This window comes from Electrona antarctica (genome assembly GCF_951216825.1).
Source record: "Electrona antarctica genome assembly, chromosome: 1".
Taxonomy (NCBI): Eukaryota; Metazoa; Chordata; class Actinopteri; order Myctophiformes; family Myctophidae; genus Electrona; species Electrona antarctica.
The window spans coordinates 61429325-61452684 of NC_136806.1; the positions used below are offsets into that span (position 1 = coordinate 61429325).

Sequence of the window (23360 nt, forward strand, 5' to 3'; positions counted from 1 at the left end):
GTTCCCCTAGGCTATTGCAGTCTACCAAGTGGGCATCTGGGCCACCAGCACACAAAGCCACAGAACTATGGGTGGGTTAAGGAAGAAGGTTCATGGGTGCCAGTTTGGCTGACCATTCCAGTGGTTTCCAGAGCTTGCAGAGAGCTGATCAGATGCACCTGTAAAGGTGACTGTAGTGTAGTACCTGAAAATGCAGTAATGCAAAATTGGACTGTTCCCCACTTTGCAAATGCAATTGTGACAGCTAGGCAGAAAGCACAGCTCTATAACATGTTTCACACTATGATGCATATCCTTGTACTATAATGGAAAGGGGGAGCAAACCAATATGTTTATCCGTCCGGCTTCTCGTACGAAACTTGGCAATTCTGCTCAGCAAGCCATCCTGGGAAGCAGTATAGGGGAAGGCCTCTCGGAGGACATGAACACCCTTTCTTCATACCTGAAGGACTGCCGCCTCAAGCTCAGTGTTGAGAAGACTGTAGCAACAATGTTCCACCTCTACAAAAGGGAAGCAACTCGCCAAATCAACATCATGGTCGACGGTGCCCGGCTACAGTCCCAGTCCTCACCGACATACCTTGGAGTGAAGCTCGACAGAACACTGTCCTTTAAACAACACCTGGACAGTGTTAAGGGAAAGACCACCGCCCGTGCCGCACTGATACGGCATCTAGCTGGCACCACGTGGGGAGTCACCACAAAGACATTGCGCATCTCCACCGAGGTCCTAGTTTTCCCTGCCGCTGAATACTGTGCCTCAGCCTGGAGCCGTAGCCCCCATGTCCAAAAGCTGGACATGGTCTCTGGATGCCTATGAGCCACGCCAACCAACCAACTGCCAGTCCTTGCTGGAATCGCCCCAGCAGAGGTCAGGCAAGAAGCAGCCACACTGGCCCTCACTCGGAAGGCACAGTTGAGCAAATCTCACCTCCTCCACAAGGTCGTCACGGAGACACCACAGCGTACGCGTCTCAAGTCCCGGCGGCCCTTTGCCACACAGGCCCAGGAACTGCTCGGCACAACACCAGCCGACACCTCCAAGGCTTCCTGGGTGAAGGCAAGATGGAGGGACCAGTGGAAGGCAGCAGATCCTTCCAGGCTTCACTACTACATCGAGGATCTCACAGATGTTCCTGGCCAGCACCTCCCCCGCAGGGAGTGGACAACCTTCAACTGCCTGAGGACGGGTGTGGGACGCTTTGGTGCATCCATGCAGAAGTGGGGTGTCACATACTGTTATTGTGCAACATTTTGCTGTGACGCAAATTATATCACAATTTCCACATTCACCGACCCCTCCCTTTTTCACTTCACACGCACACACACACACACACAGCAGCACGGTATAGTACAGTATGGTACGGTACGGTAACGTACAGTCTGGTACAGTACGGTACAGTAACATACAGTAACATACAGTATGGTACATTGCAGTAAAGTATGGTACAGTACAGTAAAGTACGGTACGGTACAGTACAGTACAGTACGGTACAGTACGGTACGGTACAGTGCGGTACAGTCTGGTACAGTACAGTGCAGTATGGTACAGTGCAGTATTGTACAGTACGCTACAGTATGGTTCAGTATCGCACCCACAATGTAGTCTGACTGAACAAGTGGGCACCCTGCACAAGTGGCCACCCGGACAACTGGCCACCTGGATGGTGTGGCGCGAGACCGTCCGATGGCCGGTCGAGTTCTAGTTCATTTGTATGTATTCTTCATTGCAATAAAAGTGTTATTGATGATATTTCATGTTCTGTGACTTTAATAATGTCAAAATAAATCAACTTTATCACATTTGGAAATAATCTGATCATTTTATGATGTATATAGTCTGAAAAATACTAGGCGGATTTTCACATATTTCACATATTTCATTGATAATAATAGTCTTGCAATTTGATATTTAAAATAGATATTTGACAAGGGCTCCTAGGCTAAAATTCAATAACTGACCCTAACGAACCATCATGCAAAAAAAATTACGCTTTTATCCGCAATTGCACTATCCTTTCACTAAGCCTCCGCACTATAGGTGCCACCACTCTTCCTGTATCCCTTGAGGATGGACATGTTTGATAACCCACATTTGAATTAAACCACTGTAGGGGTGCAGTTAAGGAATAGATTATATAAAAAAAACAATTACCGTAGGATAAAAATAGATTCATAGGCCTATATCAATATCTTGGTTATGTATTTGCAAAATAGTAAAAAAAAGAAAAACGCTCACAATGTGACGCCATCTTTGATTATGCAATTAATGGACTGATTGATACAAAAATAGTTGCAGCCCTAAACAATTACTCCAACTCCACACCGATAAAAGGCATGCAATACACAAGCGTAAAACTCCAACATGCAATGAATTCTCGTGTGCTCAACTGACCTACATACTGAGAAATGTGATGTCCTATGAGAAAAATAAGTGTACATATTACAAACAAGGAAAGAGACCAATACAAATATGCAATACTGCAGTTAAGCAAAATTTCAATAGAATTAGGATCGATGGGGAGTGGGCTTCAGATTCCTCCCTCTTACTATATTTTCTCCGACAGGGCCTGAAAATGAGTAGACACAGGAGTCAGGTTTTTTTATTTTTTATTACACAGTTTAATCAACACACAAAGCTCAATGAGCCTCTCAGGTAATTTAATATACAGAGGTTGTTTGTGCAAGGAGAGTGGGTTCTCCTCACACCCAGAGCCCAAACCAGTCCCATTAGCCTTTTAAGATGTTAGCCTCGAATTTCAACAATAGCAAAAAAAAAAGAAATACAAAAAAAAAAGAGAATGCAACCTTATGAGTATGGGGGAGAAATAAAAACAGGTTAAGGGGGGAAAATACTTAAATACCTGGTCCAGAACCTCCTCTTTTGTGAATGTAAAGAAGGTGGTGGTGACAAAGAGTTTAGACTTTGTGCATGTGTGTGCATGTTGATGCGTGTAAAGGGGGGGGGGGGGGGGGGGGAAGACAGACAAGACAAGACAGACAACTTGGTTACATGGCATAAGGGTAGGAGACGGAGTTGGGGAGTGGGAGGTTGATGGGATAAATTCAAGTCCTTTCATAGAATCCAAGAGAAGACCCAAATAGGCCATATAAGTTTTCCCCCCAGCCCATCTATATAGCCTGCTATGACTTTTCTTTTTCTTTCAAAGAATTCCTTGTACAAAATACAGAGTGCCCCTCGACTCCCGTGTGAAAATGGCTTTCTTGAATTGTCACCCCCTACAGCTGGGAATTATTGGGAAACAACAAGAAAGGGTGTGCAGAGTGTAAAAATCCCTCCATTTCATGTGCCCCTCCCCTCCAAAAAATGGAAAGGAAATATTATAAAAGAAACAAAGGTCCCCTAGATTTACAGATGCTAAAAAAAAAAGGAATGTTTTAGTGCTAAACATTTGGAGTGAGCAAGTGGAGAATGCAGATGGAAATTGGTGGGGTTTGTGTGTTGGGAGGTGAGTGTGGTGTGGTGGTGGGGGGGGGACAGGTGGGAACAGCCCAGCCTGTGTGGAGAAAAGAAATGAAGGAATTATGAGGTCAGACAGGAGGCCAGAGGTCACTGGGTAGAGTGGGTGAGGGGCAGGTGGAGAGGTTGGGTTTCCATAACAAGTTGAGAATATGTACACCGGAGGTTGGGGTTCGGTGGTGCGAGCTGATAGGAATGGAGGATGGGAAGAAGAGAATGAGAGAACGGGGAAACAGAAGTTGGGGGGGGGGGGGGGGGGGGGGGTAGTGGTGGGGCAGAGGGAGTTTATACAGGTACTCTGGTGAAGGGGAGGCATGGCTCAAAGAAAGCACTCCAATGGAAACCAACAAGATCTTGTTTTAAACTTTTTCATTTGTGTTTTTTTTTTTTTTTTTGTTTTGTTTGTTTTCTCTTTACTTCTGAAGCTCCCCTAACCTTAAGTCGTAGAGGTGGTTGGCCATGATTCTACCCAGACACTACATTGCATACTTTTGTGTCCATTCCCGAGCTATTCTGTTGTACCTAGAAGACAAAGTGAGAAAAGAGAAGAAAAAAAAGGGCAAGGTTTTATATTCGAGGAATATTGCTGTAAAACTGTATAAAATTACATACTAGTAGTGTTAGACTGAAATTGTGATACTTGGACTGGTTGGTATCAGTCAAAGTAACACATATTTGTAAAGTACCACTTCAAAGTTTAAGCTAGGCATGTCCTGGTGTGGTATGGCTGCTGTTGGAATTCTACTTTGTGAAACCATTTGATTAAAAATACAGCAAACGGCAAATGCATTGAATTGTTAAGTAAAATGATTATGGTGTGAATTTATCCATCAACTAATTACAAATATAAGCAACGCTATCATACTTAAATTAAGTTAAAAAAAAAAAAAGCCAATTTTACCACAGTTACAGATGTACTGTAGTAGTCAAAGCCAAGGAGCATGTTACCATAGCCTACTGCACCAAATGTGATACAATGAACAGCAGGACACAATCGGATCGATTATCCGTCTATCAGCAACACACGGCCTGGGTGACGGGGTCTTGCAACGATGGGTTCCGCGAACACCCTGTCCAGGGTGCTGTTACAGTGTCAAAACTAACTCTTGGATGTACGCGTGTCTCAGACACACGGATATATGTGAGTCCCAGGAATACAGACTCTGAATCTAATCCCAGATTTCGATTCCAATCAAAACAAGCTTTACCGCCAGTCTAGCCTTGGTAAAATAAAATCATGCCTCGGTTGTGTTCATGACAATTAATCAAATCTTGTTTTGGCACAGTGGGGTACAGTGGCTATTCGCGAGATTTTCTCGTGTCAGCACAGATTGTGTTAAGATACAGCTACGTTACAGCCTTTGGAGACAATGGAGCTTGTATTTTCTGGACAACTTCAATCCATTTTGAGCGGGAACCCTTTTTGGTGTTACATACATTATGTTATCATTTAGCTATTGAAAAATAGCAGATCTACAAGCTTGTAGGTCTGCTATTTTTGAAAAATCATTAACTTTGACGTCAGGCCTGAATGGGTTAACTGCTCAATGTAGATGGCAGAGAGCACAAAGCCACAAAACACATAAGTCCTTCAAATTATTTAACAAAAAAAAGAAAAAGGGAAATAACCTACTTTTCCCTGTCCGTCTTGTAGATGCGAGCAATCTCGGGTACTAATGGGTCATCAGGGTTTGGGTCACACAGCAGAGAGCAGATGGACAGGAGGACTGGAAGAGACGGGGAAAACAACAGAGGATAATAAGGTCTCGGATGAAAAAGTAGATGAGACTTTTTCTACTATCGTCCATCGTTCAGTGGATTCCAATGGAGAACTGGGAGCCGATACTGATAGAAAAACGTTTGTAGAATGGGTACAAGTGAAAGTACGGGTGCAGTACTTAGTTTAGACAGTTTTTTTGGTTTAGACTAGTCATTTGGTTAGACCAGCCATTAGTCCTACAACTACAACCTAACTCAAACCCTCACCCTATGACTAGTCTAAACTAAGTATGACTATGACTAGTCTAAACTAAGTATGCACCCCATAATAATACATGTCAATACAAAAACTGCTACCACACTAAAACCAGAAAAAGCACTAAGACTTGTTTACATCAGAAACTGATGCTAAAAAGGGGAGCTCGTCGTGAGCCAATCCAGGCTCTACCGTTTATTGGGGCTCCCGTTAGCAGCCGCGCAGTAGGTTCCACATGTAAAAAGAAAAGTTATAAAAGCCGTTTCAACATAACATTAGTTGCCACCGTTTCGGGAGGAAATCGCAACATATATGTTTATGCTAGTATCTATTGCAGGGTTTCTCAAAATGCGTGCGACACAAGTCCAGAGATGCTTTGGAATCAGTGTTGTTTTTGGCAGCAAATTTCTATTTTAGTTTAGTCATATAGTCTTTGGACTGAAACTTCATTTTAGTTTGTCATATTTTAGTCACCAGGAATGTTTTAGTGTTAGTCTAGTTTTAGCCGACTTAATGTCATGCGATTTTAGTCGACTAAATGTACAGTTGATTTAGTCGACTAAAATGTATTTTGGCGGGCCTTGATGTCGTCGTAATGGCTGATTTTACATTTGCTGAATTTTTTTCAGCATGCAACCAAGTGTAAAATGACTTATACTGGTTGTCTTGTTCACTAGTCCCTTCCTAACATTTTAGTCTAGTTTCTATCGGTTGACGAAATTGTCAGTATATTTAGTCATAGTTTGTCATCATGGCTTAGTTTTTATTTAGTTTGTCAGTGAAAAAAAAGGTAGTCGAACATTTTTTGTCATAGTTTGTCGACGAAAACACTGGGAATACTTTGATAATATTTGGGATTGATCAACTTTTGGGATTGGTCAGTTTAATCACTTAAGACCAGCGGTCCCCAAACCTTTTTGGCCGTGGACCTAGCCGACGCTAGGCAGCGTGTCACGTTGTGAGCAGGTGCCCCGAGACAAAAATGAACCACTGGTGTGATCTATTGTACATTGCCATTAGCTATTGTAGTACAAGACATCTTTGTGCCAGTCATACTATGACAAAAACATGGATGTTCTGGGCTCATTACTGCATTTTACCCTGCCTCGTGGTTACAATATTAACGCTTCTAAAGACTTCGTTAAGACAGATTAGTTATAGGCCATTTTGCTTCATGATTTAGTTTTGGGAAAGTGAAGGGAGGCAGTAAAGGGAGTAGCGCCAGAGGCTTTGGTAGCAGTAAAGTGTTAACACTCCCATCGCCCAGGACGAAGTTCTTTGTCCTTTCTATTAGTAACGCCCGACGCCCAGGACGAAGTATTGTCCAAAAGACGAAGTTTATTGATATGAGAACGGATCGCATGGCTCTATAGCCCAGGCGCGCCTGCTGGGCAATCCTCGGTGACGTGCAAGAGTGAGACGTCATCGGAAAACTCCCTCCCCTGTTTAGCTGATGAAAACGAAAATCTTAAAACGTTCATAAGTCGCGATCTAAATCATCCCGTCTTTTTATGAAAAAAGATCCTGTGTTAGACGGCGTTGTCTCCCGTTGTTGTCGATAGACTATTGTTAGCTGCTACACACATAAAAAACTTCCGCCGGTTCGTCCGGAAAATGGGTCAGTGTTTATAAATCGAATGGGCGCTATAATGTAAATTAAATAACCCCCGGGCAATTAAAGTGTTAACAGATGCCTTACACATCATAGTTAAAACCCTTAAAACAAAAACTGGCCTACCTTTGGAGATGGTGAGAGCAGGAGACCACTGTGATCGCAGGATGTCAAGACAAATGCTGCCATTGCTGTTGATATTTGGGTGGTAGATTCTTGTGGTAAATGCAACCTGCATATAGAAAAAATATATAGAAAAAGTGAGAAGTGGTTGATGACACAGTAACAAACAGTCACATAAGTGCTTGTTGTCACTTGTGTATTATGTACTTGGTGTTTTAAACATTGTTATAATTTAGCTATTGAAAAATAGCAGATCTACAAGCTCATAGCGCGCCACCGAGTGGCGCGCTACGAGCTTGTAGGTCTGCTATTTTTGAAAAATCGGGAAAATATTTATTTCAGAAAACTGGAGGATTTAGAAGATGTTTTTTAAATTTTGAGGTCAGGCCTAAATGGGTTAAGATATGTCTACACGTGTTGTCGTTTACCTTTGGAGGTTTGAAGGGGTAGTCTGTAGGGAAGTGTATGGTCAAAAAGAATACCCCACCCTGGTAAGGACTGTCATTCTGTAAGAAACACATTCATTCCGTTAATAAACAAAGAAAAAGGGCCAACAAAAGAGGTCAGTATGACTTTCAGTCAGACAAGTGCTAAGTGACCACATTTTTCCCCGGAGGTGCACATTTTAAAGTAATGGGTTTAAGCAATAATATCTCAAAAATGTAATGACATTTTTTTTTTTTTGGTATTCAGACAGCCAGCAATAGGTAGAACGCTCCCACCCCCCAAAAAATATGTCTCTGTGACACATCTAGGAGATGCAATCTGCATTCAAAGATGTTCCTATAAGCTTTGTCATTGGTCTAAAAAAAAAACCCGGTCGCAATGACTAACCAATCAGGAAGCAGACAGGCAAATCGACCAATGACAAAGCTTCTAGGAAAATATTTGAATGCCGATTGTGGCCACTAGATGTGTCACAGAGACTAAAAATTAGTTGGGAGCGTTCTACCCCAAGGTCATTAGAATGTTGACATATTATTGCTTATAGCAGCTTTAAGTCGGAGAATAAATAATAATAAAAAAAAAACCTAATGACAGGTGTAAGTGCTACAGTGTGATGAACAATAAAACGGCATCATTACAGTTGTTTTAAAGTGATTACTTACAGGTCCCATTATTGTGGCTTGCCAGTGAAACACTGAAAAGAAAAAAGCAGACAAAAGATGTTTATGAAACACTTTGTGGTCAGGCTGTGCCGTTCGGACGGATACATACATGGTGCCACATCAAAGTGTGCATGTTTGTTCACACGAGAGACGTGCTTGCAAAGCGTCTTTGCTACCACGAAGTAGCAAAACCCTTTTATCATGATGATATCTTGATGCGAGCTATAGTCAAAGACAACAGGGGAGAAGAATCTGGAAACCATGATCTTGAAAAAAAACATGACAAACACACATTGGCATGTTGTTTAACATCAGATAGGCAGTGCTGAGACTAGTTCCTGGACAATGAATGGTGGGCTTTTAGATCCACTATCGAGATATCCCCTTTTGCTTAAGCCATTTTGAGCTGACGTAAAAAAAAAAAAAAAAAGTCTTCTGAAAGAATATATATATATATATATATATATTCAAAGATTTGTGCCACATTTCACGATTTAAAAAAAATAGCAGACCTACAAGCTCGTAGCGCGCCACTCGGTGGCGCGCTACGAGCTTGTAGATCTGCTATTTTTCAATAGCTAAAGCATAACGTAATGCTAACACTAAAAGGGGTTCATTATTTTCTGCCACTAGGTGGTACATTACCATTTAATTACCCATTGCTGCTATGGATGATGGTGGTTACTGAAAACCTACCAGACACCAACCAGATATACTAAAAAGAAGTTGTGGGAAGACTGCAAAATGCATCATCAGCTTCTGGTCCTTGACCAAAACGCACTTTAACACTTTTTCGTCCAGGAATGTTGGCGCTAGAGTGCCCAGCAGACGGGCCGATTTTACTCTGAAAAGCCCCGCCCTTCCATTTCCCACCCAAAACCGGGAGGTATCAGAGATTAAAATAGGGTGCGTTTTGCGTCCCAAAACGCAGTTTATAGTTATGGGATGCAATACACCAACAACCTCTGCATCCACTGGATGCACTACTGTACTCAGCATGTACAGTAATGATCCACATGAAAAAATGAAACAAAACAAAATAAAATGCGGTAAAACAATAATCCACGGACACGATCATTTTGCATGGCCACATCAGACCTCATCCTACGTTAAACAATAAAATCCACGTAGGAATGGATGTAGAACCACTAGTTTGCAATAACAACAACACAGACGGGTGGCGCCATCTTGCTCAGAGACAAGCGCCGAGCGGTGACATGCGGTGAGCGGAGCGTAGCCTTGAGACCAGAGCCGTTTAGAGAGAGAGTGACGACAACGTACCGTTCAGTGACTCATGCAGCTCCATGAATAAACAGTGAACGGAGTTGTCGCAACTCTCTCATCTAAACGGCGCTGCCTCAGACAGAAAGACAGGGGAACATTTTTGAGCATGACAAGCCGAGTAGACCCGATTGAATGGGAAACACACATCGTGTAACAAACGCCGACACCGTTGTATGGTGTGGACCGGTGCCACCACACACACATTAAAATGCCCCCCCAAAAAAGTGCCAAAGCCAACTGCAGGGCAACAGAAATTATTAACAAACCTATTTCCTAAACCAAACTCATCAGCTAATGATGATGTGTGCACAGCCTACCTCTTCCATGACTGCTTCTACTTAATCCGTTAGTTTTGTAGCATTTGTTTTTTATGTATTGTGTAATGTTTAATGAAATCATAAAGACGCATTAACAGTTAAAACTGGCAGAATTATTATAGATTTCATATAGCCAAAATATGAAATATGTAGAGCATTTCTCATTTTCTTCTTCCGTTTTCTACATGAATATAACCACATTATAACCACTAGACCTGTACGTGCCTGTCGCAGTCGGCCACCGGCCTACTTGGGAACGATGCAACCTAATGATATACGTTGACAAAGCTCCCGTTTTAACTGTCAGCCGGTGTCCCACATGGAGATCTGCGTATGTGCCTGTGTGTGAAGACTGCAAACTGAAAAGTGTACTTGGCAGTCAATTCGGCCCACTGGCAGAGCCTGATTGGTTGAGCCTCAATTGGCTGAGGCAGAGGCTGGAAATTGCACAGGTGAAAGGAGTTGGCATCATTAGGCCCACTGGCAGAGCCTGGCCCAGATGAAAGGAGTTGGCCTCTTTCGGCCCACTGGCAGAGCCTGACCAGAGCCTTTTGTGGTGGTTCTGGAGAACCGTGGGTCCGACCGACTCGATACCTGGCACTGCACTCCCTGTGGGGGTGTGGAATGCGTGTGTCGAATGTGAAGTCGGTGGGTCAAACGGTCCTCGAGTTACGTGCTTTACAACCGTACACACACACACACGCATTACATAGTAGATATAAAATGAAATTGGGAGTTAAATGCTGCAATTTGTAAAAATGGCAAAAAATGACTCCTAACGTCGTTGAAGTGGGATCCCTACATCCTGGGACTCATTACATTGAAAACCTATTTACATCACTGAGGTATAATGTTCCATCACTACCTCGCACTAAATCGTCTGATCACTCTTTAGAAGCATTAATATTCCAAACGAAATGCTTGATTAAGTCAGAAATGCCGTTCTGATCAAAACCATGGAGTGCTGTAGATTTAGGGATAATAGACCGTTTTGTCGGGACGTAAACAAGGAAGTGAATGGCTGCACGCATGCGCAAAACATGTCAGGGAGCACTGCACAAGGCGTTGCCTAGCAACGGCCCCGTCAAAAAAAATATTTTAGCGATCCGGTTTTATATAATAAAAAAATCACACCCGTGTGAACTGAGTGGTGTAAGGTTTTATATAGCATGATCAGCTGTGGTCTGACGTAATGTCTGACGTCCGATGTGAGGTATTATATAAGGTAAGGTATTATATAGCCTGATCAGCTCTGATCTGACGTAATGAAATCACACCCGGATGTGATTTCACAACTGGCTTTTTTTGTGCAGAAAAAATGACCATGGTTGCTACGGTCATCCAGTTCACCCGGGTGTGATTTAATTACGTCAGAAATTATTTTGAACATAGCAACCATGCTCATTTTTTTCTGCACACAAAAGCCAGTTGTAGGAGTGGTTTACACCACTCAAAAAATACCTTAAAACCGAACAGTGACGGAAGCAAAAATATAAAATCACAAACTCCTGCTCTGCTGTAATACACACTGTTAATTAGGCTATGGGTGCACATCCATTCTGTTTTACTGTAGCCTATGTATGAAGACTATGATCTTCCTGGAGACTTTTTCATTTGTATTATAAATATTATTCTCTGGTATCGGCTAACAGAAATTGTGGGATTGGGAATGAAAAATCGAGGACATCCCTAATTATAATACATTTAAGTAATTATAACAGTGATAATACAGTATAATCTATTATAATGTATAATGATCACTGACTTTTTATTTACACCAGGATCATAATTGTAAGTGTTTAGCCCTGCTTAGCCTAGCTCAGACCCAACCCGGAGTGGGTGGGCACTTTTTAGGCACTCATTTTAGTACCACTTTGACACCATTCAGCCCAATTCCTTTGTAAAATAACTAGGAGTGCACGATTATCACATTATGACCTATAGCCGATTATTTGCAGGGTCATATCTGTCGATACCGATTCTGATATTAATATTATACAGAGGACCACAATGGAAACAAGCCTAGGACCTACAGCCAGCTTTCCCCTTTATTTTATATTGTTTATGGAGGGGACAGACAGTAGGCCGCCCAAAAGCCTGTTAATAAAGTATTCAATCAATCAATCGCCTATACTCTTTTCCAAGTGTCCGTTTTCACAACTGAATGAGACGAGTACACAAATTAAATGTAGAATTGTTTTAACCCATTTTGGACGGGAACCCCTTGGTGTTTTAAACACGTTATAATTTAGCCATTGAAAAATAGCAGATCTACAAGCTCGTACGTAGCGCGCCACCGAGTGGCGCGCTACGAGCTTGTAGGTCTGCAATTTTTGAAAAATCGTGAAAATATTTATTTCAGAAAACTGGAGGATTTAGAAGATTTTTTTTTTAATTTTGAGTTCAGGCCTAAATGGGTTAAAGTTTTTTGCTGGTGAAAACCGATTAAATGTATTATTTTGAGACCATTCCGATACGGCATTTTTATGGCCTATTCCGATTAATCGTGCATCCCTTAAAATAACAGTGGCACAAGTACGCAAGTAAGTGTAGTAGAGTGGCGTTCGGCCATGGTCGTGGCTGGGTCGCATTGAAATTGTTTACCCATTTTGACCTGAGATCAGATTCTAAAAATGTCTTCTACATCCTGAAAAAGCTATGTTTATGTCAGTCGTTCTTCGATTTTTCAAAAATAGCAGACCTACAAGCTCGTAGCGCGCCACTCGGTGGCGCGCTGAGCTTGTAGATCTATTTTTCAATAGCTAAAGCATAACACAATGCTAACACGAAAAGGGGTTCCCGCCCAAAAATAGCTTCCAAGTTGAAAATGTCATTTATCTTCAAACTGTTCAGATTGGTGCAGACTGCAGGGAAGATAATAGGGGTAAGACAACTCCCCTCTCTGCAGTCTATTTATGAGCAGGCTACACTATTAAGACAGGCTTTTTTTTTTTTTTAAGTCAGTGACATTACCCAACATACCCATGTTTTACATGTTTGTACTTCTGCCCTCTGGTAGAAGGAACAGCAAACCAAAGTGGAGCTACATCAGGTTTTTTTATGTCCTTTGTGCCGGTGTCAACTAAAATGTTAAACCATGCCCTGAAACAGAGCCGATAGTGAGAGGATAGATATAATCGTACAATTTGTGTTATGAATTTCTATAGTTTTTTTGTCACTGACTGTGTCGTGTGGCTACACGCTACAGCAGGGGTGAAAGCCCAAGCCAAATTTCCCATGTGGACAATAAAGTTCACCTTGACCTTTAATATTTTGAAAAATAGTGGAAACTAGAAAAAGTGCCCCTCGGGGCACAGGTCTCCACCAGGGCAGGTCAGGTTGTGGCCTCCTGGTGGCGCTATAATAGGCCAATGTGAAAAGGGTGCCATTTCTTCATACACCTTTGATGGCAATTGGATTATTTGAGGCATTTTGTTCAAAAAATGTGTTTTGCAAAAATCAACCTGTTGGTGGCGCTATAACAGGCCAATGTGAAAAGGGTGGGATATATTCCTCAGCCTAGTAAGAAAATGTGTGAAAGATTTCACGTAAATTGCATGCTGCGTTCATGATTTGAGGCTTTTGTTCAAAACGGGGCAATCTTGCAAACTGTGAAAGCCAATTATAGCCAATTAGGATGGAATATGAAATATCGGACAGATCCGACTTGCGCACATGACCATAGAGATACTGTGTAACGATTTGTGAGATTTTTGGACAGAATCTGGAGGAGTAATATAAAAAAATGTGTTTTACAAAAGTCGGCCTCCTGGTGGCGCTATAAAAGGCAGATGCGGAAAATGCAGGTCAAAGGTTTGTCCTTGGCCTCTAGAGAGTGTGCATGCGACGTTTCACGCAGATCGGTGCAGTTTTAGGTAAAACATGTGAAAAGCAGCCTCATGATGGCGCTATAACAGGCCGTTCTGGAAAATGTGGGGCAGAGGTTCATCGTTGGCATCCAGGGAGTGTGTGTGCGCAAAGTTTGGCATCGACCGGGTTAACGGTGCCGGAGATTAGCTGGTAACAGACGGACGGAAGGACGGACACACACACGGACACACACGGACGGAGTGCAAAACATACTCTCTCCCCATGCCTTCGGCCTGTTGGAGACAACAGATATACAAGCCCACACCACATCCATTTCCACTATGTTGATTTTTTTAGGTTATTAGATAAATAGGTCAGTCATTTTTGTATATTTTTATTTTATTTGTGATATCTGGCCTGTGCAACTTTAAAGCCTAAAGGCCAAACATATGCATCTTCAACAACAAAAAAATCGTTAATCGCATAATCGATAATCGTGACAGAACAGTCATACATGCTACCGACAAATCATACTAGACTATAGGAAATACAACACATTTCTGAAAATGAAACTAGTGTCTGCCACAGGTTTCATGTCCGCTGATGGTAAATACTTACTGGCATGCTGCATTATTAAAACTAAAATGTGGGTACGTGAATAATAAACACCTTGCTGTGTAACTGAAAGTAAAAGCACACGGGTTGCCAGTGTGTTCATAAGAAGCAGGTGAGGCATGTCCTGAAATGTCTGTCACAAATGAGTTTCCTCCATTTAGTTGCAATACATTGTACAAAGATGTTTACAAGATTGACAAGAATTCTTGTGTAAGACTTGAGAACATAATGTAGGCCGTCCATGTAAGCTGAGGATTGCTACAGGCTGTGGTAACGTAAACTCTTTTCTAGACTAACTGTAGAGAAAAATCACAAAAGACTTAAGAACTACACCATGACATGGCAGCTCAGCCAACACAACTGTGAAAAGGAATACAACAGAAATGCAACAATACTTTTGTGAAGCCTAAATAATACATAGTTTAAAGGTATATTCAGTGATTTGACTTAATCTAAATATCACTTATTTTTTCTTTTTTTCTGGATAATCCTCCCTACTATAGAGTGTGCTGACCATATAAGGAGTTCCTCCCTGTCCCCAGTGAGCCCCTGGGGTCAAAAAAAACCTAGTTTCAGTTTTGGTGACGGGTGGCAAAGCCTTCATCCAATCAGGATGAGAGAGGCCTTCCTCCAATTATGATCGAGTGGGGGCGGGCCTTGGTGCACATGCTGTTGGCCTGTTGCACTTCCCCCCACTGTAGAGCGTGTGCATGTGCACATTTTGTTACCGGGGCGGACTGGGTGGTTTTCCAAATCACCCAAATCACTGAATGCTCCTTTAATATAGTGATCGTTTTTATTTCTGGAGTTCACACAGGGAACTATGAAGTCATTGTTTAAACCATGGGTAAGTAACCGCTGCGCACACAGTAAATGTAGTCAATTAGGCAGAAATGGGTAAAAATCAACCCTCAACGGGTTCTGACAGAAATATGGGGAGGGGACGGGGGCCCCCCTGATAGGGGCGAGGCTTCCCTCCACACAGTCTGTGAGGTTAGGGTTTGTGAGGTTAGTGTTAGGGTTCAGAAATACATTTATCACACTGTATTTCTATGCATGAATTTGAGGGTAATCCTGTCAGAAAGACACCCGTGGCTCCCGCAACTCGCTCCTAGTCTGTACTCTGTATGTCAGAAGCAGTTGAGGACTGATTTCACCCCGCTGCGATATAATTGGGGGGGGGGGGGGGGGGGGGGCTCACACAAGATAGAGCAGCCATCTTGGAATCAGAAGGTTCCCACCCCGTTCAATCCCTGGTTTCTCCTGGCTTCGCGTTTTAAGTGTTCTTGACGAGTAACACTTTAACCCATTTAGGCCTGACGTCGACATTTAAAAAATGTCCTTATGTTTCTGTATTAGTGGTGCTCAAAAGATTTGTGGCACATTTTCACGATTTTTCAAAAGAAATAGCAGACCTACAAGTTCATAGCTTGTAGATCTGCTATTTTTCAATAGCTAAAGCATAACAAACTGCTTAACACCAAAAAGGGTTCCCGCCCAAAATGGGTTAAATGACACTTTTGGTAGACGTTTGGGTTGTTGCCATGATGTACCTGCCGTACATATTGGAAAGATATTATTATTATTATTCTTCAGTAGTTGCTCTGTTTAGAAGTTGATAATCCAAAATAGTCCTCTCATTGAATTACAGTGCACATTGAGACGTGTTTCAAAGTCACTCTGTTAGCACACAAGGAACACAAACAAAGCAGATGCTACAAATGTTACATTACAAAACCCGACAAAAAAAAGAAAATCTGTGTTTGCCGTGTATATGCAGAATCTGCTTTGTTTGAATTTGGTTTATGTCAGGGGTCGGCAAGTAAGTCTGGCTGTGGGCACATTTTTGGAGCTAACCCATTAGATGTCGGCTTAGAACATAAACAAAAGGCTAATATTGAAGACCGTCTTATAAGACATACAGTTGTGGGAGATGCAGAGAATAGATATATATAAATGAGTTGTAGAAGTGGCATAATCATTTTTGGCCTCTTGACAATTGAGGCGTCAACATTTTCTCTATACGTACAATTCAGCTGCAGTGCAATGATTGATAATTTGAAACACATCTCACCGACCCGAATGAACCGAGGAACATGCAAAAAGCGAACACACACACACACACACACACACACACACACACACACACACACACACACACACACACACACACACACACACACACACACACACACACACACACACACACACACACACACACACACACACACACACACACACACACACACACACACACACACACACACACACACACTTCCTGAGTCCATTCACTCTTTTTCTCACCGTTTGGCATGGCATGCACTCTGAGTTATTGAACTTGACCCTGTACGAACTATGGCAACCTACTTCGTACTGTACATAGTTTTTTTTCTCCTCGTCCACATTTTTGCCATTTAAAGTGCCGCTTTCACAAGTCAGGAAAGACGAGACTAGTCAGACTACTGTTAGTTTCATAGACAAACTTTGATTGATCATAATATTTTACTGCACCACGGGACGGAGCATGGCAGATTCAAAGTTGCCGTTGCATCCAAGGCAGAGGCGCCAAAGTGCAAGATTGACACCTTGCCGCCCGCTGACAGCAGGTTATGAACACAGCAGCAGGATCCATGTACACTAGGCGTTGTCCACCAAGTATTTTCATGGCTCTCAGCACCACTTGCACTCTGCTTTCCGAGCCTGGTATTCACTCTCAACATGGATAAAAGCACAATAAGCAGTCATCAGTTCGGGGTCTATTCTCTTAGCCTATACGTAGTAGGGTTGTTTGATATTGTAAAATAAAAATCATACTCTCAAAATAATCTGCCGGGCATGATATTATTTCCGCGGGTACGGTTCTGCGAGCCACCCGTTTTCGGGACCACTGGTTTATGGGCTAAAATTGTGCAACACAAGTCAATTTTATGATATAACTTCCTAACTTAACGGAGCAACGATTCATTGAAGACATCTCACCAATATTTGTAGTGGCAAAGTAACAACCCAAACCTCTCAACGTTTAATTGTGCTTTAACCCATTCTGAGCGGGAACCCCTTTTGGTGTTTAACATTATGTTATAATTTAGCTATTGAAAAATAGCAGATCTACAAGCTCATAGCGCACCACCTAGTGGCGCGCTACGAGCTTGTAGGTCTGTTATTTTTGAAAAATCGTTAAAATGTGGCACAAATCATTGAATATATATTTCAGAGCGAACATTTTTAACTAAAATATTTGCTTCTGGGGGGTCCCTGGAACTACATATTTTGAGATGGGGGTCCGTGGCCCAATAGAGATAATTGTGGGGGTCCTTGACATGAAAAAGGTTGAGCACCACTGGCATAGAAACATAGGTTTTTCAGAAAAATGTTAGGATTTAGAAGCCTTTTTTTTAATCGACCTCAGTCCAAAATGTGTTAACCCCTTACTGCTTCAGGTAAGCAGGTTGGTGTCTTGGTCAATGTAATGTACATTGTAACACTTTGGATACACATCCAAACACACCATTTGCTATTTAACCCATTAAAACTGGGAAAGTATCTCGTCTCCTTTTAGATTTTTGCGTTGGCTATTCAAAAATGGCAGATATAAAAGCTCATAGCGCTTGGCTTGTACATGCTATTTTTTTTTATTTTTTTTGGGGGGGGGGGGGGGGGGGATCTTGAGTGCAAGAACTACCGATTCAGAAGGCATTCGTAGAATCAGCATCAGGTCTTAATGGGTTAACCCATTGACAGTTTTCTGAAAAACCTATTGTTTCTATGTCAGTGGTTCTCAAGTCAAGGACCCCAAAGAATATATGTAATTGGCCGCAGACCCCCCCCCCCCCCCCCCCCCTCCCCCATCTGAAAATGTTTTGTTCCAGGGACCCCGCAGAAGCAAAGATTTGAGTTAAAACCTTTGCTGTGAAATTTCATATATATATATATAATATATATATATATATATATTCAAAGATTTGCGCAACATTTTCTATCTACAAGCTCATAACGCAGCACAGTGCCAGCTAAAGTTTAAAATAATGGTTAATGAATTTGGATAAAAGCTAAGGTGACACGGATGCTTTCCAGGTCTCAATGGGTTCATCTTAACATACAGTACCCAAACCCTGGCCTGAACATAGACATGGAAACAAGACAGCAAGGACTTTTATTTTGGTGGAGTGTTTGACCGTACTCGGTTGCCGTTTATACATTCAGTTTCTGTCTTAACTATTCCATCAATCAATATTCAAAACCAGGAATCCACCGGTGAGGACTTGGAACTTACTGTCGTCTCCTACGGGTCCTGCAGAACACTGGGCTGGTGGGTCCCGTGCCAAGTCATTCAACTCCTGAGACAGATGACAAGTACAAGATGTTATGCAACTAAATATGCAGTTTTTAAGAGTGCCATAATACCGTCCTAGAATATAAAACCAAATACCATAGCAAGGAATGGACCTCTAATTTGCTATGCCAATTAACTGTTCTTGACTAAAGAAATGATTTGTTGAATAATAATAATATGAATTTAGTCCTAGCTAATCCAACCAACTGAGTGCGACGATGTGTGTACACTTCCTATCGCTTTTTCATTAATATCAAACGGAAAAAATATATTCAGATTTTTTTTCTTTTGGGTTGGCCTATCCTTCTGCAATGTACTCCCTGCTTTTCGCGCAGCCATTCACTTCCCCGATTACGGATCAGAAAGAAAGGCTCGCCGCGCGTAATCTAGGGAGCTCTCTGTGGTTTTGACCAGATGGCTATACTTCCGTCTTCATTTCTGACTTCAACATGCATCTCACCCGGAATATTAACACTTCTAGAGAGAGACTTTATCGTAATGATCGCACGGTGAGCAAGCAACATTATGCCTTCCGGTTTCTGTACGGAACGGAAGCCCCCGGCTTTCAGAGTAAAAGCCACCATATCTGCTCGGCACCCGAGCTTCTATTTTGAAAGAAATCCCGGCGCTGCTTTGCGTTAACAAATTTGTTTGCTGCATACATCCGGTACAAGCCATTTCAGGTCAAAAAGTTCTAAATGTATATTTATATATCTAATGTATATTTCATAATACTGTGCCTGATTAAGGTATAGACTGGCTGAATTAAAGTTTTATCTACTTTAGTTCACATGTGTGTGGAAAGAACATAAGTGACTAATCAACTAAACTCTTGGTCGACTAAGATCAAACCAACCAATTAACTGATGAATTGAACAGCTATAAACAGCTATAAATTAATGATCAATAAATAGCTTTGTGAAACATGCTGTTGACTTGTAAACACAAGGTTTACAATTCCTCAAAAGCTGACCACCATACACAACTTTCAAAGCCAATGGCATTGCTGTTTACAATACTTTATACCAGTATGTCAGCAATGAAACATCTAGTACATACTGTCAACACAATAGTACTAAATCAGTAATCACTTAACTCTGATTGTTGGGATAACCAATATTAAATACAACGAACTATTGCAATGACAACACATGGGCTCACAGGGACATTGTTATATAGATCAACAGCGTGGAAGTTGGCCATGAATCAATGGTTAATGTCAGCTTACAATCAAAAGCAGCCATTTAGGCTCGATGTGGCAGGCAACGAGTATGGGTCTTTTGTCAGACACCAGGGGGGATTTTTTTCCCCCAGAGTGAAAGGAAAGGTAAACTAAAATGTCACAAATGCTGGTTCGTAAAGATCTAATCCAACTAGCCTCAACAACCCGCTGTGAACAAGCTGGTATGAAAGGCAAAGGACGCGTGGGGCCTGTTGTGAACAACGTGAGCTACTCAACTTATCTGTCAAATCAAGGAGGTGGCAAAGTTAGGGTATTATACTCATTATACTGCGTCGCACAAGCTTTGTCGCTCGACAAAAATGACGGGCATGTTGAACTGAAAACCGGTGTCAACCCGCGTCGTCACTGTTTTCAGTCGAATAGACGTCATTTCTGTCGAAAACTAGGATTCCCAGTCGATTTGTCGTGCGTGCGACTACGTATGAGCCTTTTAGGACGGCTAGGTGACTCGGGAGTAACCTCGGATGCTTTGAAACGCGTGTTGTGTTGAATATGAGCAATTATAAGTTAGCCACGGGAAGAGCTAAGCTAACTAGTCGTTGCTATATATGAAACGCCAAGCAGATTGCAAACCGTTAGCCCAACTAGCTAGCCGGAGATAGACAGGCTAACGTCAGCTAGCCCACTGTTAGCAGGTAGCTAGCCGAGACCTACACCACTCTGGTCGAGACGAGCCGAATGGCTCAACTTGCAATGAGATGCGATCTGACTTGCGTTGATCAAACATGTGTTTATATCATAATCACATATAGCTCGGGACGCATATTACTATTAGCTGGCCCCGTCATGTACTTAGCAACATCAGAGGAGAGAAGAGCGGCGCATTGCTGGGCTTCACGGCTCGTCACTCGCTGTTTGGATGTTTACCGTTCCGTTATCTCGAAGTTTATAATTTAAACAACGTTGCTAGTGTAATCGCAGTATAATACAGATCACAGACAACCCTCTCCCGTGTCACCGTTGAGATGAACACCCGACACAAACTGCGAAAACGCCATCGGGGCCTTGTCGTTGTTGAGACTTCCTTACCTTGTGAATTCTTTTCAGAGCCATTGTTGTGCTAGCGCTGCTGCTGCTGTCACGGAAAACGTGCGATTAAAATGGCGATCGGCGTCACTATCCGAGGGTTAACACTAAAGGAAATGTACAATACAAGAAGGCCGTCGCGTAATACTCGAACAGGAGGTCGCTGTGAGAAAGAACAGGCTTGTTTTTTTACTGATATCTTTTTTTTTCCAAGGCGAAAGTGAAAGATGCAACTGTGGGGCAAGAACCGCGGTCCTTCCTCCTACTGCAGCGGCTATCGGACCGAATCACTCACACACATACACACTGCTGCGCCGTGGCTGCTGCTACAAACCCCTCCGCCGAACACACATGCGCGTCGCTGATGGGAGCGTCGATGCGCGCCGACGACAACTTGAAGCCCGGCGAGCATCCGAAAATAGCCGATCTACAAGCTCACGGTGCGTCGTGTCCGCTACGCCCCGTGAGCTTGTAGATCGGATATTTTCTCGACGCGACGCCGTCGTACGACGGAGTGTATACAAAACAAATCAGGCCTGTGTGTGTGTGCGTGTTGTAGAAAGTGCAACTGATGTCATATTGGCTCCGAGCACACAATGACTGGTCAGAGCCGAAATGTCCGCCTAGAGAGCTTATTTTTTTGCTAGAAAGCAAGCTCATTGTTTTAGAAAATGGTTTACGAACATATTTTGTAGTGTACATTTGTTTTGTATGCTCTAGTCGACAGTGCATATTAAGTATAATTGTGGTTAAATGGCCATCAGGTTATATATTTGTATATATAATTATTGCTATATTATTACGGTATTATTATTATTATTTATTGTGTCACTTGACCTCCATTAACATAAGACGAAACACTTCCGTGTAATGCTACACCTGCATCGGTATAATGGGGATTGAGCTGTCTAATATCGTTTATTTCTGGCTAGCTACATAATGATAAACTTAGGTCAGGCACGTAAAATGTTTAGACAGGGGTGAAACAACCACTTACAAAGCTTATGAAGTCAGTCAGTAGCATGTTTTCCCAGTGCAATCTTACTGCGCATGCGGACGGGGGTTGACTGACCAGAGGCTGACTAATGCAATTTGAGCCTGATTTAAGCAGTTGTTTCACCCTAGCCTAAGATTTAAACTCTCGTATAGTATTTATCGATTCTGACGTCATCACTCTCTACGAGAGTCTAACAGTACGTTTTAACAGCGGGAGACCTTAGAGACCAACGGCGAGCGTCGCTTGAATTTCATTGGCTATCACCCAATCGCTCACTATTGCCGGGCGACGTCGCCAAAAAGATGAATTATTTTTATCTTTTCGGCCGACGTTCCTCCGCCCACTTTTCGACCATCGCCTGTTCGCCTGCTATCGCCTCTATCGCCAGTAGTTGCCGGGTCCCATTGACAAATAATGAACTTCCGGAAAATTCGTCTGGCTGTTAAAACGTACTGTAAGGGCCGATTCATACTCCTATTTTACCGCTGTAGTGCCGAAATGATTTCGGCTCGTCAGAAATTTTCAGTAGCACCGAAGAGCCGACTTTAGGACGGTACCCGCCCCCCTGAACCTCAAATGACGTCACATTGTAGGCTCTAAAGAGCCGAACCGACTTTTATTCGGCTCTAAAATAGGAGTATGAATCGCGCCTAAGGCCTTCATTACCCATGGGTGTTAATTTTTTTGCCATTTATTTCCAAAATCCTTGAGAAAACTGTGTTTTGTAGTCTTTTCTACAGGTACATGACATTTTTAGTATTTTCCCATCAGGGTTTAAAGCACTTCACAGTATTGAGTCGGCTTTGCTGAGGGTGTTTAACGACATTATGTTGACTATACTGACTCATGGTGACTCTGCTATCCTGCTGCTTCTAGATTTAACCTCTGCGTTTGACACTCTTTGCCACAAGACTCTAATTTCTCGACTTGAACACTGTGTTGGTGTCAGGGATTCTGCCCTAGATTGGTTCTCATCCTACCTTTCTGATTTCATTTCTCAGTAAAATTTGGAGATTTTGAATCCTCCTCCTCCCCCCTGTCTTCCGGAGTCCCCAAGGGCTCGATCCTGGGGTCAATACTGTTCTCCCTTTATCTTCTCCCCCTGGGACTAATTTTCAAGAAACATGGCATTGCCTATCATTTCTACGCAAATGATTCCCAAATCTATATGCCTCTAAAAAAGGGAAGCAACCTGGATGGCCTGGATGGCTCTTAACTTCCTCAGTGTAAATGAAAGAAAAATGGAAGTCATAGTGTTTTGGGCCTAGTGGCCCTGGTGTTGTACCCACCGACCTTGGTCCCCTGCAGGCTTATGCCAAACCCGTTGTCTCTAACCTTGGGGTCAAAACTCAAATTGGATAATGCACTCAAACTGGACAAACAGGTAAACGCTGTGGTTAGTTCCAGCTTTTATCACCTGAGGCTGCTCGCCAAA

The 23360-nt window shown here is 42.5% G+C and overlaps 1 protein-coding gene across 2 annotated transcripts; it reads right to left on the minus strand.

Annotated features, from left to right (window-relative positions):
* Window positions 1–1985: 1985 nt before the first annotated feature.
* ube2d2 (ubiquitin-conjugating enzyme E2D 2) lies at window positions 1986–21309 on the minus strand. 2 transcript variants are annotated; one of them, XM_079508692.1, is made up of 8 exons: window positions 20932–21309; window positions 18600–18663; window positions 8301–8332; window positions 7620–7697; window positions 7195–7300; window positions 5115–5208; window positions 3917–4003; window positions 1986–2570 (listed from the first exon to the last, which is right to left on the minus strand). In XM_079508692.1, the coding sequence occupies exons 1-7, from the start codon at window positions 20953–20955 to the stop codon at window positions 3958–3960; spliced, it is 444 nt and encodes a 147-aa protein (XP_079364818.1). In that variant the 5' UTR covers window positions 20956–21309; the 3' UTR covers window positions 1986–2570; window positions 3917–3957. The 2 variants fall into 2 exon arrangements, with proteins under 2 accessions (XP_079364818.1, XP_079364817.1); XM_079508691.1 differs by lacking the exon at window positions 1986–2570 and having other exon boundaries at window positions 2594–4003.
* Between the last annotated feature and the right edge of the window lie 2051 nt (window positions 21310–23360).

Bases quoted from the DNA above. Each gene is read 5' to 3' on its own strand.
- ube2d2 (XM_079508692.1), bottom strand. From the start codon at position 20,955: ATGGCTCTGAAAAGAATTCACAAG. The intron at 5,209-7,194 runs GTAGGCCAGTTT...CGTCTCTTCCAG, and splicing joins TGCTCTCACCATCTCCAAAG to TCCTCCTGTCCATCTGCTCT. The intron at 4,004-5,114 runs GTAGGTTATTTC...TTTGTCTTCTAG, and splicing joins TACAAGACGGACAGGGAAAA to GTACAACAGAATAGCTCGGG.